Source organism: Pan troglodytes, chromosome 9 (genome assembly GCF_028858775.2).
Source record: "Pan troglodytes isolate AG18354 chromosome 9, NHGRI_mPanTro3-v2.0_pri, whole genome shotgun sequence".
NCBI classification, from domain to species: Eukaryota; Metazoa; Chordata; class Mammalia; order Primates; family Hominidae; genus Pan; species Pan troglodytes.
The window spans coordinates 11,701,956-11,718,857 of record NC_072407.2 but is presented as its reverse complement, the minus strand read 5'-3'; the positions used below and the strand labels follow the sequence as shown (position 1 = coordinate 11,718,857).

The following is a 16,902-nucleotide window of genomic DNA, read 5'->3' as shown; positions in this document are numbered from 1 at the left end:
ACAAAATCTGAGGACTAAATTGCATATCTCTTGTGATTACAGATTTGGAAAGTACATGTACACATAACAAGGACAAAAAGAAAACAAGGAGAAGACATTATTTGAATGGTAGGGAACAGTTAAATATTTTTTTCCATTTTGATATCTATTAAATTATACTAAAAGGTTATTTATATAATATTTTTATTTTAAAAACTATATACAGTAGGAAGAGGCAGAGTGAGATGGGAAAGGGGCATAGAATCAGCTGACAATTGACTTTCTAAAACCCCAGATGGCACCCACAGGATGAGGGTGAGGCCCCCAGCCGAGCGCTCCGTCACTGCACCAGGTCTGGAGAAAGTGCTGTCTGGGAATCTGTCTAACCAGCTCAGCAGGTTATTCATCTCAGGGCAGCCCTTCCCTTCCCTACCCCCTCTGCCACTCTCAACGTTCAGGTTGGTTTCACCTGCTGTATAAACACTGTACAACTGAGCAGCCAATCCCGCCCCCAGGCAGGATGGGAAAGCAGACAGCGAGGGCTGTAGCCTGGGCACACAAAGGGGCTTCAGCACATGAGCTGCTTCAGCACCCAAGGGCCTTCAGCGCACCCACCCTTACCTGTTGAAGCATCTCTTCAGCAGCATTGAGTTTCACCTGGTGTCCTTCCAGACACACTTCCAGGTCTCGAATCTTCTCTCCCTGGGCTTCTACTTGGTCTGTGAGGACACTCACCTGTTCCAGGAAATAAAGCAATGGTGGAGGACCAGGGATTTGACATGGTGCAGGAAAGCCTCCCCACCGCAGGGGAGCCGTTAAACCTCACCACTGACTCTTACACACAGTGAACAATTTTGATTTTTGCTGAGTGGCAGGTGGAGGAAGTGTCCTGAACGAAGGCAGCTCCAGTTAGATTCTTACCTTACCAGGGAGTCTCGGCCACTGCTCTGATGACATGGGTCACGTTTACTGCTCTTGACAGACTCAAGAGTAAAACACCCAACAGCCACAGGAGCTGCCTCTGGGCTGGACTCCTGCTCCTTATTCCTCTTCCAGAACAGCCCCGACCTCAAGGCACATCTCAGCTGGCTTGCCAGCACTTCTGCAACCTCATGTGGAAGAGCGTTCCAAACTTCATGGAAACTAACCAATGACCTTACCTCTCTCATAAGGGTGTGAGGACTGCTCACCTATCAGGCGAGTGTTTTGATGCAATTAAGGAATGTGGGCTGTGAAGGGCATGTATTAGCACTGACAAAACTTGGCTCCAGAAAGGTTTTTGTGCTTCACAGGCCAAAACATGACTCTAAGTCATAAATATAGAGAAGCCACATTACACATACGGTGGCAGAAAAAAAGTCATCTTTCTGAAGAATGCTGAGGATCTCTATTAAAAATATTAATTAGTAAAAACTCATTTACAGGAAGTCATTCAAATTATGCCCTAACTATATAGTAACAATGGTTTTCATAGCCTTCTCTATTAGCAAACTGCCCCAGGATCCTTTTTCTTTATTAAGAGATGGTTCAAAGCAAGAAGAGAGAGAATGAGTGTCCTCCCCAAAGTGAAGAAATTAACAGTTGATAAACTGAGATCCTTTAGACCTTTTTGGTTAGAGTTGTTGCCATTTACATATAGATTATCCAGAATTATTTCTCAGTCTGAAATGGAATAATAGATGGTGCATGAGTTGATGTGAATTCATTTATGAGTGTTTAAATAAACTTTCTGAATTATAAAGCGCCTGTTTAAAAAGGAACTAATCTAAATTAATATGCCTACTTTAAGATCTCCATTTTTATTTTCCCAAATGATTAATGAATTATTGAAACATATTCCTGGAGTTGACACATGGTTAACATTCCACTTTTAACCAAAAAAAATGTTAAAAAAAAAAAACAAAAAAACGGGCTCTTTCTATCAACTTGGTCCACCTTACACGCAAACCTTTGTGGGTGGGTGTTTATTAATCCCTGTGGCCCAACACTCTCAGCCATCCTGAACTAACTCCACTTTCAAAAGGGCAGGACTCTGGGGGTGGGCTTTGCTCACTGGAATCCAGAGTTTCTGTTTGTGAAGGATGTTTTCTGGTTAATCTTATTATGAGGGTTAAACATTTCTACGGTCTATACCATGCCTTGAGGCCATGTGTTGGTGATACTCAAGGAATCATAGGATCTCTAGCATTCTATAGCTAATTGTTCAGCTCCAGGGGCTTTCTGAACCTCAACGCTGATTCTAAGTATTACGAATGAAGGGATGTAGGAAATCCAGACAAAATACATAAAGGTCCTAAAATGTGACCTTTGTTCACTAAAAACAACTATTTTTGAGACCCTAATAGATGCTAGGCATAATTTTAGGTACTGGAGGATACAGAAGTTAAAAAAAAAAAAAAAACGGATAAAAATCCTTTTCCAAAGGAGTTACATTATAATGAAGATACAAGAGATTTTGGTTTTGTTTTTAACTAATCCTAGAAACAAAGTATTTTGTTATGTGTGATTTGCCTTGTTCTATGAGTAGAACCAGGAAAACTTTCTGGGCCAAGGACTCTAAATTAATTCAGTCTGGCTAAGCTGCTGTGTGCATTAAGCAAGAGGCTGTACCCTGCTGAGAATCTGCCTAACCAGCTCCACTGGGCCACTGCAGAACCAGCTCCACTGGGCCACTGCAGAACAGCCGTGATCACTTAACAGACACTCCTGGAGTCTGCCCATAAGCTCCCAGTAGAGTAGAAACCACTAGGGTCAACTTCTGACTTTACTGGCAAGCAGCTTCCCAATTGTGTTAGGATTATTTAAATGGGGATTATTCAAGAATTTGGAATTTTAGAAAACTATGAATGTGAAAGGGAGCATTATTACACAGGACTTTGAAAAATTAAATTGTAATCCTCTCTAAATAGGAATGTGCTATTTCAATCATGAAGGGTCCTGGTTCAAAAGTTTGCAATTTCATACTGTTTGCTGCAAAATGTTACATTGGATACTCTTTCATTAATCATGTCATTGGGATAAGAGTTTCAAATTACACATCCCTCAAACATCTGTGCTACAATGTGCTATTCAATCTGGCCCTTGCTACCTTTCTAAAGGCAGCTCGCACCACCCTTTTGAGCACAGACTGCAGGCACAATGGCCACTTGCTGTTCTTCCCACACCCCAAGCACACTCTTGCCTCAGTGTGTGGGCTGGACTGACTGCCTGCTCTGCCTGGAATGCACTTCTCCAGGTATCTGCATGGCTCCCTCCTTGGCTTCCTCCTGTAAAGGAGATCTTCCTTTTACTACACAATCCTCATCCTGCTTTACTTTTTTCCAGAGTTCTTACCAGCACCTGAAATAGTTAATGTATTGGCTTATTGTCAATTCACACTCTCCTTTTTCTTTCCTTTTTTTTTTTTTTTTTTTTTTTTTTTGAGATGGAGTCTCACTCTGTTGCCCAGGCTGGAGCACAGTGATGCGATGTTGGCTCACTGCAACCTCCACCTCCTGGGTTCAATCAATTCTCCTACGTCAGCCTTCCAAGTAGCTGGGATTACAGGCACCCATCACCATGCCTGGCTTATTTTTGTATTTTTAGTAGAGACAGGGTTTCACCATGCTGGTCAAGCTGGTCTCCAACTCCTAACCTCAGGTGATTCACCTGCCTCAGCCTCCCGAAGTGCTGGGATTACAGGCATGAGCCACTGCACCTGGCCCACTCTCTCTCTTTCAAATGGAAGATCCACAAGAATGGGAATTGAGTCTGCTTCTTTCACTGCTGTATCCCAGCATCTAAAACCAGCATCTCACAAGTTGTAGATACTCAATTATTTTATAATGAAGAAATCAATGAAGTGAAGAAAAATACAAAACTGGAATGTAAAACTATATATTTGGTATGAGCTCAGTTATTTACAATAGAGGCAAAAGAAAAAAAAACAACAACACTGGAAAAAAGGCCAAAGTGTTAACCTGCTTCTTCAAATTTTTAGAATTTTAAAGGTTTTTAAAATCATTCATTACCCTTATGTTCATAAAATACAATGAAAGAATAAAATAAATAAGGTAAAAAGAGAAAAAACAAACACACTGCCACCTCATAACCTTAGTGCTCCAAGCTAAAGCCCATAGCCTGGGGTGGGTTCCAGGCCCCGCTCAACCCCTCCCTTCATTCTACCACCAGTCTAACTCATCACCCTTTAAGCTTTTAAGGAGCTGGGATTAGGATACTAGCCTTTATATTTTCCAAATCACCAATTAATATCTGATGCATACCAGACCTTGAGTAAATGCTTGCTAAATCAATTTATATTTTCAAGAGCTCACACAGCAAAGTGCTAGGCCTGCTTCTTCAACAGCCTTCTTATGAGAATACCTAACTCTGTGTCCTACCAAGGCACACAAACTTTCAACAGCGAAAAAGCTCCCTTGATGATCTTTCTCCGTAAAAGGTTTTGGAGCTCCTCTCTTTCAAGCAAGACAGCTATCAAAGGCTTAGCCCCTGTTACCAGCTCCAGGGGATTTGGCATTAAAGTGATCAGTCTAGATCCAGCTTCAGACAATTTGGACTGGATTCATTAGCATTCACCCTTAGGCCTGTATCACCCACAGCTCTGTTTTATTAGTGGCATGAGGATATATCTCCCCTCCCTCGCAAGACTCAGGAGCTTCTGGGGGACAGGGCCCATTTTGTTCATTCTTAGCACCTGGAAATCAGCCTGGTCATGGGGCTGCCAGTGTACAGAAGCGGGTGCTTGGGAGTGCATGATAAATGAATGACTGAATTCACAGCCCCCCTAAGCCAAGTCTAGAGTTAAATTGTCCCCTCAGTTACTTAATGTTTTATTTCAGGAAAAGTCTTTTCTAAAAACATAGGCATTGGAAGGAGAAAAATTCCAACAGAGAAAATCTCTTGTGCTTCCCTTCCACTTAGGGGAAGCTACATAGTAGGAGGTAACAGGATAAGCCGATTCTCACCAAAAAGTACCCACCTGCAATATGAGGGACTCCTTATCCCCTTCTAGACGTGCCAAGCGTTCCTGGTAGGTTTCATTACTAGCAGCACTGTGGTGGTTTACCTGGGACTAAAGAGGACAGAAAAAAAAGAATACACTTAAAAGGTTGGAAAAACATCTTACCAACTTCTAAATGAAATAAGGGATGCATGTAATTTGTGAGGATAGTTTCACTGATTATATGTACAAAACCAATCATCAAAACAGGAAACCACAAGATTTCAAAACTACCATGAGGAGAACCAGATCACATGCCACTGAAAAGTGCGCCCTGGAAGTTGGCACAACCACCCCCTGGATGACCTCACTCCTGGCCAGGAGGGCCTCTGTGAAACTCTAGGCCCAGCAGTGCTTGACTTGACATGCTGGGTCTGGGTTAGCCAGAGGCACAGTCTCCAGAGGCATGGCGACAATGAGGGTCTGCTCTTTGAGGAGACTGGAGAGCTGGCACCATTCTCCAAGGGACTACATGGGAACAGCTTCTGCACAGATCTTGGTATCTCCTAATTCTCATGCCAGGGTCCCCTGAAGCCAAGGCACACCTTGCTGCATGGAGGCCCATCCTGAACATCACAGTGAGCATGAAGGATGGAGGATGTCAATTACAAGGCCCTTCATTCACACGTCCCTTCCCACCCCAATCCCACCCTCCAATAAGAGCTTTGGTAGCCAGGCTGGCAGATCACATTTCCCCAGTGCTAGAGCTGAGAGAAGCAAGCTAAGACAAAACATCTTGAGAAGAACTTAAATAATAGCCAGAGGGATGCCAGAGCAAAAGCTAAGGAAATTACAGGTAGCCAGAAACTATAGAAAAGAGAGGAAAGGGAGAGGATGTGAAATGTCAGAGGAGAGGCAGAATCTTACAAATGCCCCAAGCAGAGAAAGGAGGTGTCACTTTCTTGGGTGTGTCTGACCTGGTTGTGGGCAGACAGGAGAGAAGGAGCTAATGCCACCAAGCTGGCCCCAACACCTCCTTCCTCCATGCAAATGGAAGACTGAAATCAGACTGGTCTGCAATAGGCCACCCAGAGGCTTGGCAGTTTGAAAAAGTAGATCTGATTGCTAAATGTGGAACTGAGTATCATATAATCTGAGCTGGTCCAGTGAAATCAGCACTTCGATATTCACGAGGGAGGTGTCTACCACCCTAGAGGAAAGTCCTAATTGTGCAAAGAGGCAGATGTGAGAGACCCAGAGTTGGGCCACCTTGTCCTAGGCCATTTCCCCACATTTCAACTTTTAGCATGGGCTCTCCCACCACCCTCCATGAGAAAAGGCACCTCCTTCCTCCCCTCATCCCACCCCTTCCCAATGCACTGCATACGTGAGGGAGGCAACAGAGCCATGCCCAGTCCTAGAACAGAAATGTGGACCAAGCATACCGCATTTAAACCCTGGAGTCGCACTAGTGAAAGATTCATTGATTGTTTGTTGAAGGTGCAGCCAGAGGACAGGCCCAGGGGCCACTCCCCAGGCCAGCTGCGCCAGGCAGCACCTGCTGCCACACCACTGTCTTCTGCTCCAGCCCCTCTGGAGCCTATGTCTTGTTCATTGTTATGGAAGCTCTTTCATGCCACAGACAAAGAACCTTAACAATCACAACTGACTTCTTTGTTAATGGCAGTTTATTGTTGTTAAATTAATATTCCAGTTCTCACATGATCAAATTCTCTGACTAGAATCCAAGAATATATTATAATCTATATTCTCTCAGAACCAGAGAAGAAAAAGTAGGAGAATAATTCTTAATAGCAAGTCAACTTCTTCTCTGTCAAAGAACTCATATGATGGTGATTTCCAGTGGACAGAGAATTAAAAAGGACCCAGGTGTCCAAGTGAAGCTCTGCAGGTAGAACCCCAGGGCCAAAGTCCACATGGACACGGAGCCAGCTAGCACTGGCAGCTGCCCATTCTCTAGCAGGAAATGAAGGAGAGAAGACCAAAAGCAAGACTTCTTCCACAGACTCCAGCAAGCCACTGTACCAACTATGCCTTATTCAAACGGTGTGCAGTATATTCTTCATTATAATAAAATGTCTACCCATACAATCACCCAGAGAGGTAACTATTTTTACTAGTTGACAAAAAAAGAGTAAGAAAGTTGAAATCATAAATTCAGTTAATAAAATGTATGACCTAGATTCTATAACACATGCTAGAAGGGGGATCAAAAATCTAGATCCACGCTAGCAGCCAGTAAAAAAAGAGAGGCACAATCAGTTAACAAGATCCGCAGATCAGTATGGTAAAATCAAATCAATTGCCTAGGAGAAGCATAATTATTCCGGAGCAAGGGAGAAACTTCACGTTTTCATAGACAGATTTTGTGTGATGGGATCAGCAATATCCACGACACCCTTATAGTAAACAGAGCCCAGTAGAACTCATTGCTTTTGTGTGATGTTCTCAGAATAGTTCAGAGGCTAGTGGACAATATGGGCCAAAGGTGAAAGCAATTCCATGGAGACTAATATAATATGGTCCAGGCACAGTGCTGTAAATACACAGCAAGCACCTTGTGCTCAACATGTGCCAGGCACTGTTCAGAGCACTTTGACATAATGTTTGAGTTTCCTACAAAATGTTTCTATTGAGTAATTAAAATATATTTGAAAATCTAGAAGCACTGTTAGAGGACCTAGAACAGTGGTTCCTCATATGTTCCTCCTATAACAGATTCGAGGAGCCAGCTCCTTTCCTAGCAGGCATACTGGTCCATACAGCAGTGGTGTGCATGGCAGACAGGTCCCTCCCCCACCCCAATCACTGTTCTGGAGGAACAGTGCATCTTCCTCTTCCACAGGTCCTTCAAAATCACCGTTCTCCAGCAAGCTTTTTAAAGGTAAACAGCAGTGAAAGATAATGTTCCAGATGGAAACCCACAGTATCACTATCCTTTGCTTTTGATGAAGTCAGAGCCATGTGTTTTCATGATCTATATAGGACTAGGATGTCAAAAAAAACTGCGTTCTTCAGAAGGGCATAGGCCAGGATCAAATGCCACCTCTGCCTGGAGAAAAACTTGGAAAGCATCTGAGAACAGGGCCAAGAAGAGGATTGTCTTGCTGAATGCTAATACTCATCAGCCTAAGGTAAGGATTTGCCTTTGGGTGAATCTGTATATTCCGTATTCTTATAACCTGGCAACAGGTTCAATCACGTTCTGGTATCATTCTTGCATTATAAAATGACTACATCATCAAGGCATAATAAGCTTTGTGGTTATCAAAATGGGATTCCAATTTATTGAGAAACATATTTTAAAAGACTGAGTTAGGACACATCTCTGTTTTGCTCTACTTTAAAGACAGCTTGCTTGGTCAACAAGTATACCTGCTTCTTTAATAGTGGAATTGCAAATAGAAGGCTTGGATGGATAGTGGGTCCCTGCATGATTCCAGGTTTGAGGTGTCTCTGAAAAGTCTTGTCCATGTTCCTGATTAGGTAAGTCAGTGATAGAGCAGTTGCCCAGCTCTCCACGCATGAAGTCAGGTTGCAAAAACCATGCCCACATTTCACAGAGAAGAAAGTCCAATCAAATTCTGAAGGATGCTACGTGCTAATTTTCTGGGGTTTTTTTGGGGGGGGGCGGGGGTTGTTCTTTTTGAGACAGAGTCTTGTTCTGTCACCAGGCTGTAGTGCAGTGGTGCGATCTAGGCTCACTGCAACCTCTGCCTCCTGGGTTCAAGCGATCCTCCTGCCTCAGCCTCTTGAGTAGCTGGGTCTACAGGCATGCACCACCATGCCCAGCTAATTTTTTGTATTTTTGGTAGAGATGGGGTTTCACCATGTTGGCCAGGATAGTCTCAATCTCTTGACCTTGTGATCTGCCCACCTTGGCCTCCCAAAGTGCTGAGATTACAGGCATGAGCCACCGTGCCTGGCCTACATGCTAATTTTCTATTGTTCCCCACTGTGGGATGGCAAGTGACTATAAAGGAGAGTATCATCCACCCCCGTTATACTTGTTAAGGATGCTCAATCCACAGATGAATATAAGAAAGAGCTAATTTTTACACAACCAATGACATTAGCCACTAGGCTAGACCTGCCAACGGTAGGCTGTGTTACATATATTTGATCAAACTTCCTCCCCCTCTGTTCTGATGGTTATTGCTACAAATGTGACAGGGAAAAGTCAATCTTCTCATTCAAATTTTCAGACCATTCATTCAAATGGTCAGAGCTGTTTCTGATACTGTAATTCAGGTTAGTTACCTAAAAATATAGTGAGAGCCATGTGATCTGTGTGCCCTGTGGAGAACTGTTAACTCCAGACATTTCCATATCCTCTTCAATTTTGACTAAAGAATGCCACAGTGAAACATACTACCTCTCCTATATCACGGAACTGAATCAAGACAAGGGCTTCTCGAATGGATATTTTTAAGAACTCAGCACCTTTAGTCAAGATCATTGAAGCGAAACCACCTTTGTGTCTATCAAGTGTTGCTCTCAAGAGGCTGAAAAAAGTCTTGGACACAAGGAATTCATCCTCTAAAATTCAGACCTTGTGGAGGCAAATATAAAACACAGCACAGAGTTGTCATATCAAGGTCTTCCCTAGGTCTTGGGAGTAATATTCCAGAGTGTCTTCAGAAACAGTGACAACACACCTCCTTGATTCTTACAGGTTATCCTAGGGTCTGTTTCTGTAAGACCCAAACTGCTACCACTGCCGTGGCTGGGCAAGCCTAATGTGCAGCTTGAGCAATTAACAGCCTAAGGTGTGGGTATTTTCTAAGCCATCCCTAACTGAGAGGGGCCTCAGGAAAATGTATCAGCTGTGCAGGGTACTCTATGGTTGGGATCCTGGAGTTGATCATGATAGTCAATCAGCCTCAGCGGGGAGAGGACAGAGAGAGAACTGTGAGTAGCCAGAAGGGAGAGGACTGACTGACCAGCAAGATTCCAGCAGGGATAGTTAGTCCCCACATAAGGGGCAGTTTGGACCGTACAATGATACTAGCCTAACCTAAACTAGGTCCTGTCCCTACCTCTCCCATCCCTCCCCTTGGTCACTGAGTAAGAAATTTACTCTTGATAAGTTCCTCATGCACAGAGAGCTGGTTGCTGGCATACTCAAAGAAATCAAGATTTCTGCACCTTGGAGAACATTGCATTTTAGGGATGAGATTTTTCAGGGGATATGTAAGGTCCAAAAAAGAAACTTCACCATGAATTGTGGCGAACCCTAGGATCAGCCAATTGTTCCCCTTGTTTTCTTGCTAAGGAAAAGAAACAGAGAAGACTTGTATCGGTCTTGGCAGAGAATTCAGCACCCTGCTTTAATGGAATCTATTGTTTGTGTAGACTAGGCTGAGATCATCACCTTTACTGTAATTATGTGGTATAAATGAGGGCTGCCATCTTCTTAGAAAGATTCTCATCTCCCTGCCACTTGATCCAGGCTTGACTTGTTGAAATCCTTCCTCTGAATTTTTAAACTTGGGAACAGAGCATGGTAGTGGTGGTGCCACAGTTCTGAGGTTGTCAGTGGCCATGTCCTGCTCCACATGGAAAAAGCTGGTTTGCAGCAAGAGACAGCTATGAACCCAGTGTGCACAGAAAAGCAAACAAAAGCCAAGAAAAAGACTGGAGGCATTCTCATCCCTGGTGCACGCTGCCTAAAGGCAGAGATATATTCCAGCCCTTCCTGTTGGTTCCCTCTTGGCCTAGTTCAAACTGAGTTTCTGTTATTTGCAACCAAAAGTTCTGGTTAATACATTTGTCTCAAAAGGTGATCAACTGACTAAAATTTACTCCTTTGGAAACAGACTTGTAGGAAAGAATTCCTGCTATTTGGATATAGTTCTGAATTGCAAAGGAACTCTGCCACTATTGCTTGATTTGCTTAAACTGGCAATTTTTAAGACAGGGCTGTCAGTCCTAAGCCAACTATAGTTCAAACCAGGATTATCATCAGGGGCTAATTGAGATCTACTTTGTGGCACAGGGAGTGTCTGTGTGGGATGTACTAGGATAAAAAGGGCACTCGGTGTCCTTTGTGTGTGGAATAGATGGCTTTCTATCCACCACCTGTTTGCTTCCATTCTTATTTCCCACATAGAGCAAAAAGGTTAAGACAGGGAATGAATACAAGATGCAACAGGCCCATGGGCATCAACCGGGGTTGGTGGAGGTGGGGAGCAGGATGTGGGATATGAAAAAGTAAGTTCAAACAAAACAAGAAATAAACAGGAGCTAAAGTCTAAAAGATATTATCAGAAAATGAATCAGAAAATGAATAAATGAAGGGTAAATAACAGAAATATATCTAACAACTGTTTAAGAAGTTATGTCGAAAGAATTACATGTCAGACACAGCTGTACAAATGCCAGGTCTGGGCGCTGGGAGGCTGACAGCTCTGGGTTCCCTGTTCCCCTCATTTGGCCCAGCTGAACTTCAAGTCAGGGGATCCCTGGGGACTTTCTTGTGGTGCTTCCATATTCATTTACAGAATTCCTATTGCATCCTCCTCCCCAAGGGACCACCTTCTCTGCAGAAAGAGGACAAACCAAGAATAATTAGGAGGCTGGGGCTGCACCTAACCATGTGTAATCTCAAGTAGGTTACCTCATCTCAGGCTTTCCATCCTTTCAATAGAAAAAATCATGCTTCACGGAGCAACAGAAAGGGTCAAGTTAGGTCAGCATACCTGAAAACGAGTGGCACTAAAACTACAGAGTGCTCTTTATAGTAGGGTGCTCTAAAAATTCCTGTGTGATATAAACAGTTTTTGAATAATCATAGGAATATGGAAATGATTTTTAAATTATAATTTAACAAATGAATTTAGCTAACTTATAAATGATTTAGCTTTGTTTAATCTAAAAGACCAACGTTCAGTTAGAAGCATGAGTTAGAAGGCGTCATTTAATGCCTTCTACAAAAAGTTTTAATTAATTCACTCTTTTTGTGTAAGAGAACAACAGGGGCAATATTTCTGATCAGGATGCCTAAGAAATATCTATAAAGATCTGTACAAACAACCCAAGGGAACAATAACCAAAATACTTTCAGGCTTGAAATGAAAAAACAAAACAAAAAGAAAGCCTCTGTGACAGTGACAACGCAGAACCCACCATTAGCTAATAGCCCTGGGATCATGTCTTTGGGCCACATTGCCAAAGATGAGTTCGCTTCTCCACTATCCCTGAACAAGTGCTCACATTTTTGAGTCATACATTCATGGCCACATATTTTTCTTTCGTACAAGTGTTTTATTGTGTACTCTAAGTATTATGTGCTACATACATGTTTATAATGAGTACACTGGGAATTTTTATAGCTAGTAATAACCAATCATAAACACTTGGGTTTTTATTTCTGTTCCAATCTAGAGGTTAGTTCAAATTTGGGTTAAACATGAACTTTTCAGCCAAGTTAACCCCCAGCGGCCTCCTCAAAGACATCACCCTCTGACTGCAGTGGCTGTTCAGATCTATGACAATGCTCTCTCCTGGCCTAGCCCTTCCACTGTAGCTTGGCCGAGGGATAGCCATGTTAGTCTCTCCTTGGAGCTCTAGACAGGGTGAGTGCTTGATGCCATGGCTGGGGTCCTGCAGATTTGTGGGCAGCATGACTGCTTTATGGCCTGGCTGGCCATTTGCAAGGAGAACACACTCTTCACATGTGCTCTGGTACACCTCAGGGATGCTGGATGAGGGCAGTTCTGTAGCACTCCCCAACTGGCATGACCCAGGAGACTTCCTGCTGGCACTGTACTTCATTGAACTAGGAACTAGGGGAAGGAGTTGGTTCCAGAGTAGTCAAATGGGGCAAGGGCAAGATCACAACAGGGGTGTCATTGGTATACGAGTAAGGAGTGTGGGAAAACCTAAAACAGTCGGCTCCCCAGTGTGACAGCTCTAGCCATCATGTTGGCTTTTGAAGCCAACAGTTGCTTCTCAGAGCTCTTGCCTTGGGATCCTCAAAATGCATCTGCCTTCCTTTTTTTGATATCAATAGTTGTCATCTTGGCCAGGTAAAGAGTTACATTTCCTTCAGTGCTTCTAATAAGCTATAAATTCCAGTGCCTTCAGGATCTTGGCCACAGTACATACACTGTCCCAACCGGTCAGAGCATGTTAAATTATATGATGGCTCTTTGCCTGTAAATACGCTGAGATTTTGAACACAGCACGTTAGGTAAGCCTCGTCCTGGATAAGCCTTAAAATGGTTCTTCCTTATTTAGCCACTTAGATGACATGTATTTTTAGCTGAATAAGAAAACAAAAGAAAATGTGTAGTGTTTCCAGGCTGCCTAGTCAAGAGGATCTTATCAAAATCCAGAAAACTAGTTACAAGTGAACCATAGCTGCCAGGCACAGGGCATCAGGGGAGATATCAAAGTTACTAAGTCTATATCTTAAGCTCAGAAGCACCACTCACATGCAACCCCTTTTAGAAACTTAGAAGACATAAACCTTAAAAGTAAGGGGACCAAAATAAATAAATAAACAAAAATGATTGGATCACAAAAGCTACAGTCAATTCCTGTTACAGGACTCTGGTTACCCAACACCAAGGGAACCCAGTAGTAGGAGTGTAGGCAGGTGCTTATAAAAAAGAAAACTTCCCCTAGATTTTTTTATTAAGGAGTTTTAGGGCTTTCTGGCACTTATTATAAACCTGACTATTCCCAGGACCAGTTCTGCTTTTTCTAGGTGAAGAACGGTCAAGCCAATCTACCATCTTTGTCACAGTGTTAAAGAAATTTCTTCCAAATGCAATGTGAATAGAGTGCAGTCAGATCCTCGGCTACCAGGCGTCCAACAAGAGAAAGCCTGTCCTGACCTTGACCCTTATTCCCTCCTCCCCTCAATTATATATAAGGGGAGGTTAAGTATTGCTGATGAGGCTATCATCCAATGATCTAAATGTCCTCTTTTAAGGAAGAACAAAGCAGAGTTCATAAACAGCAAATAAATAGCTTCTTGGTTGACCAATGTTCACATCATCACACGCCATGAATGTATTTATTAAATGACTTGAATAATCCTGAGCACCCACTAGGTGCCACTTTCTGTGTTAAACAATGATTTAGTCCCTGCCCTTAAAAAGCTCTGTAGTATTACAGGGAATAAGGACAGAAGGAAAAAAGAAATCAACCTTTGCAGCAGGATGTAATAAGTACTATCATAAAGAGTTGTATGCACATGAACGGCAGGGGCATAGAGGAGAGACAAAAACATTTCACCTTCAAAAGAGAGAAGAGGCTTTACAGTGGAGGCACCATTTGAATGATTGAGTCTGAAGGCTTTAAAGGAATACCCCTAGGAGAATGTGAGAACAGCAGCTTTGGAAATAGCCTTCCCAATACAGACATGCTACCCATGAAGCTATGACAATCACTACCCTTCAGATATTCTGGTCTTCCAGAACTAACATAGCAAACACAGGACACCCTGAAGATAAACTGGCCATCAGCTCTCCAACCAAGGGGCTGGGATGAAGCTCCTAACTGATCTTCCTGGGGAGCTAGATTTGTAGAGAAACACATTTACCAAGATTTTTTTTTTCCCCAAAATTATAACCTTGGCTGAGCTTGGTCACTGCTAAATTCTCTTTATCTGGTAGCTGGACACATAAAAAGCTTACAGCACTGGGCTGCAGAAATAGCATTTGTATGTGTGCTGGTATCCTGTAATGAGAGGATGTGAAAGCCAGGAGGAGAGTAAAAAGAGAAGACTCTTTGAAGACTGTCCTCACCTTGCCAACTCCAATAGATGCACTGAGTCATTATTACCGAAAACACCTTCAGAGACAGTGCAGCAGGACTGGGTGCTACAGTTAGGGTGGAGTGGGCGCTGTGACTGTCTTAGCTCCCCTGGAGGCTTTAGAGCCTGGTGTCTCTTCCGCATGAAAGATCCAAAGTTTGAGAACACAGAATTAGGCAAGAGCCAAAGTAAGGAGCTGCTCCTTGGGTCACAAGGATGCCATTAATCCTACAAGATTTCCAAATGGAAATGAATACAAAGGAAAATGTATGGGGAAGATTGCCTGGGAACTAGAGGCAGCAAAACTAACATTACAGAAGGAATTTAAAAGATGACTATAGGAACAAAGCTAGTGCTCACTGGCTTCAGGAGTGACCAGGAGGGAGTAGAGATGAACGAGCAGGCTAACAACTCACTAAGAATCTTAATAGTGAAAGGAAGGTAAGTTATAAGGCAGCGTGAAGAGACAAGCACAGGGTCAAAGATAGTTTTGATTTGTTTTTTCCCTGAGAATTGAGGAGAAGCATTTTCCACCAAGGGCAAGGGACAGATAGGCAGGGAGGAGCTGAGAGAAGAAACAATCAGAGCAACAAGAGGAGCTGGAACATGATTGGGTCAAGGACAGGATACTGGGATAGCCTTGGCTGAGAGAAGGGACTCCTGGCCCATGAAACAGGATGCTGAAACACAGTTACATTTTGCCGTGAAAGGGAGGGAGGGTGAAGAGACTCATCTCAGTTTGGCTGTTTTTTTTTTTTTTTCCTATGACATTGGTAGTGACATCAGTTGAAAGGGGAGTATAAGGTTGAAGACTAATGGAAAAGTGTGAAAGAGCTGCTATGGAGGATGGGACAGAGAAAAGCAGGGATAAGTCAAAGGATCCCTAAGTGCTGCTGCCAGTCCACAAAACCAACAATGGCTGTGCTGCTCTGCAGTGCCCACAAGTTGTTCAGCAAATGACCCTGGTGTGATGCCAGTTTGTTAAATCCCACTGGGTAAAAGAGGCCTCTCTTCAAGGAGCTGGCAGGAGTTACAGGTGCTGGATGTCAGAGATGGCAGAATTCTAGCTTCTAAATTACACCAGGAAACATAATGTACAGGCATCTCGGGTGTGTTGGCCAGAAATAGGAGGTATCATAGGAAACTGAGGAAGCTAGTGCCCTTGGGTGACCATATCCACTGTTGCCTTTCCCATAGGATTGAAAAACCTCTCTTTTCAGAATCAAGGTTGGGTACCTGGCTCCCGAGTAACCAGAGGTGGTCACTTCTGATCAATGTCATCCTCCCCATAACTCTAACACTTATAAAGTGCTTCCTAAGCACTTAACATACATTGAATTGGCTGGGCGCGGTGGCTTACGCCTGTAATCCCAGCACTTTGGGAGGCTGAGGCGGGCGCATCATCTGAGATCAGGAGTTCGAGACCAGACTGGCTAACATGGCAAAACCCCATCTCTACTAAAAATACAAAAAATTAGCTGGGCGTGGCGGTGTATGCCTGTAATCCCAGCTACTCGGGAGGCTGAGGCAGGAGAATCGCTTGAACCTAGGAGAAGGAGGTTGCAGTGAGCCAAGATTGTGCCACTGCACTCTAGCCTGGGTGACAGAGCTAGACTCTGTCTCAAAAAAAAAAAAAAAAAAAAAAAAAAAAAAAACTATCTATCTATCTATCTATCTATCTATCTATCTGTATATAGAATTGTTTATCCATATATATAGTCAAGGAAATTGAATTCTAGGAAGGTTAAATAAATTGCCCAAGTCTACACAGAGGTGAGATATGAGCCCAAGGAATCTAGATCCAGGATCCATGCTCTTAACTAGTAGGAACAGCCTTCACAGAAGCTGCTGCCTATTTCTGTAACTTCCACTGCAGCCCAACATGAATGCAAGGCAAGTCAGTGTCTGGAGTGAGGAGACCTCCGTGTCTGCCTTTGCAGCTCTTCTGGCCCAAGTGGCCAGGCTACTAGATCAACCATTTGAGCACCAGATGACACAGAATAAAGTCTCACAATAGCAGCTTGAGTTTATTCCACTTTTTACTGCAGAACCTGAGCCAACTGCATGGGGGACCTGTAGTGATTCCATTTTCTTTGTGACCTAGAGTTGGAATTTGCTTAAGCACTGAGAGTGCTGGAAGCCAGGAAGCAGTGTGAAGATGCTGACAGTCTGGGATTTCTGTTCCTGGGAAAATGAA

At 43.3% G+C, this 16,902-nt stretch overlaps 1 protein-coding gene across 32 annotated transcripts in view; it reads right to left on the bottom strand.

Annotated features, from left to right (window-relative positions):
• PPFIBP2 (PPFIA binding protein 2) overlaps positions 1-16,902 on the bottom strand; it is a 144,441-nt gene that overhangs the window by 58,502 nt on the left and 69,037 nt on the right. For 29 of the 32 annotated variants that reach the window (XR_010147127.1, XR_010147128.1, XR_010147125.1 and 26 more), the window contains 2 exons: positions 4,958-5,050; positions 601-714 (listed from right to left, as the gene is read on the bottom strand). Coding sequence is in view for 28 of the 32 variants with exons in the window: in XM_054662012.2 (XP_054517987.1) it covers positions 601-714; positions 4,958-5,050 (207 nt within the window). In the remaining 4 variants the exon portion in view is untranslated. Of the gene's footprint in view, positions 1-600; positions 715-900; positions 1,086-4,957; positions 5,051-16,902 lie in introns of those variants that run through there. The other 3 variants (XM_016920295.4, XM_054662025.2, XM_054662017.2) reach the window with 3 other exon arrangements.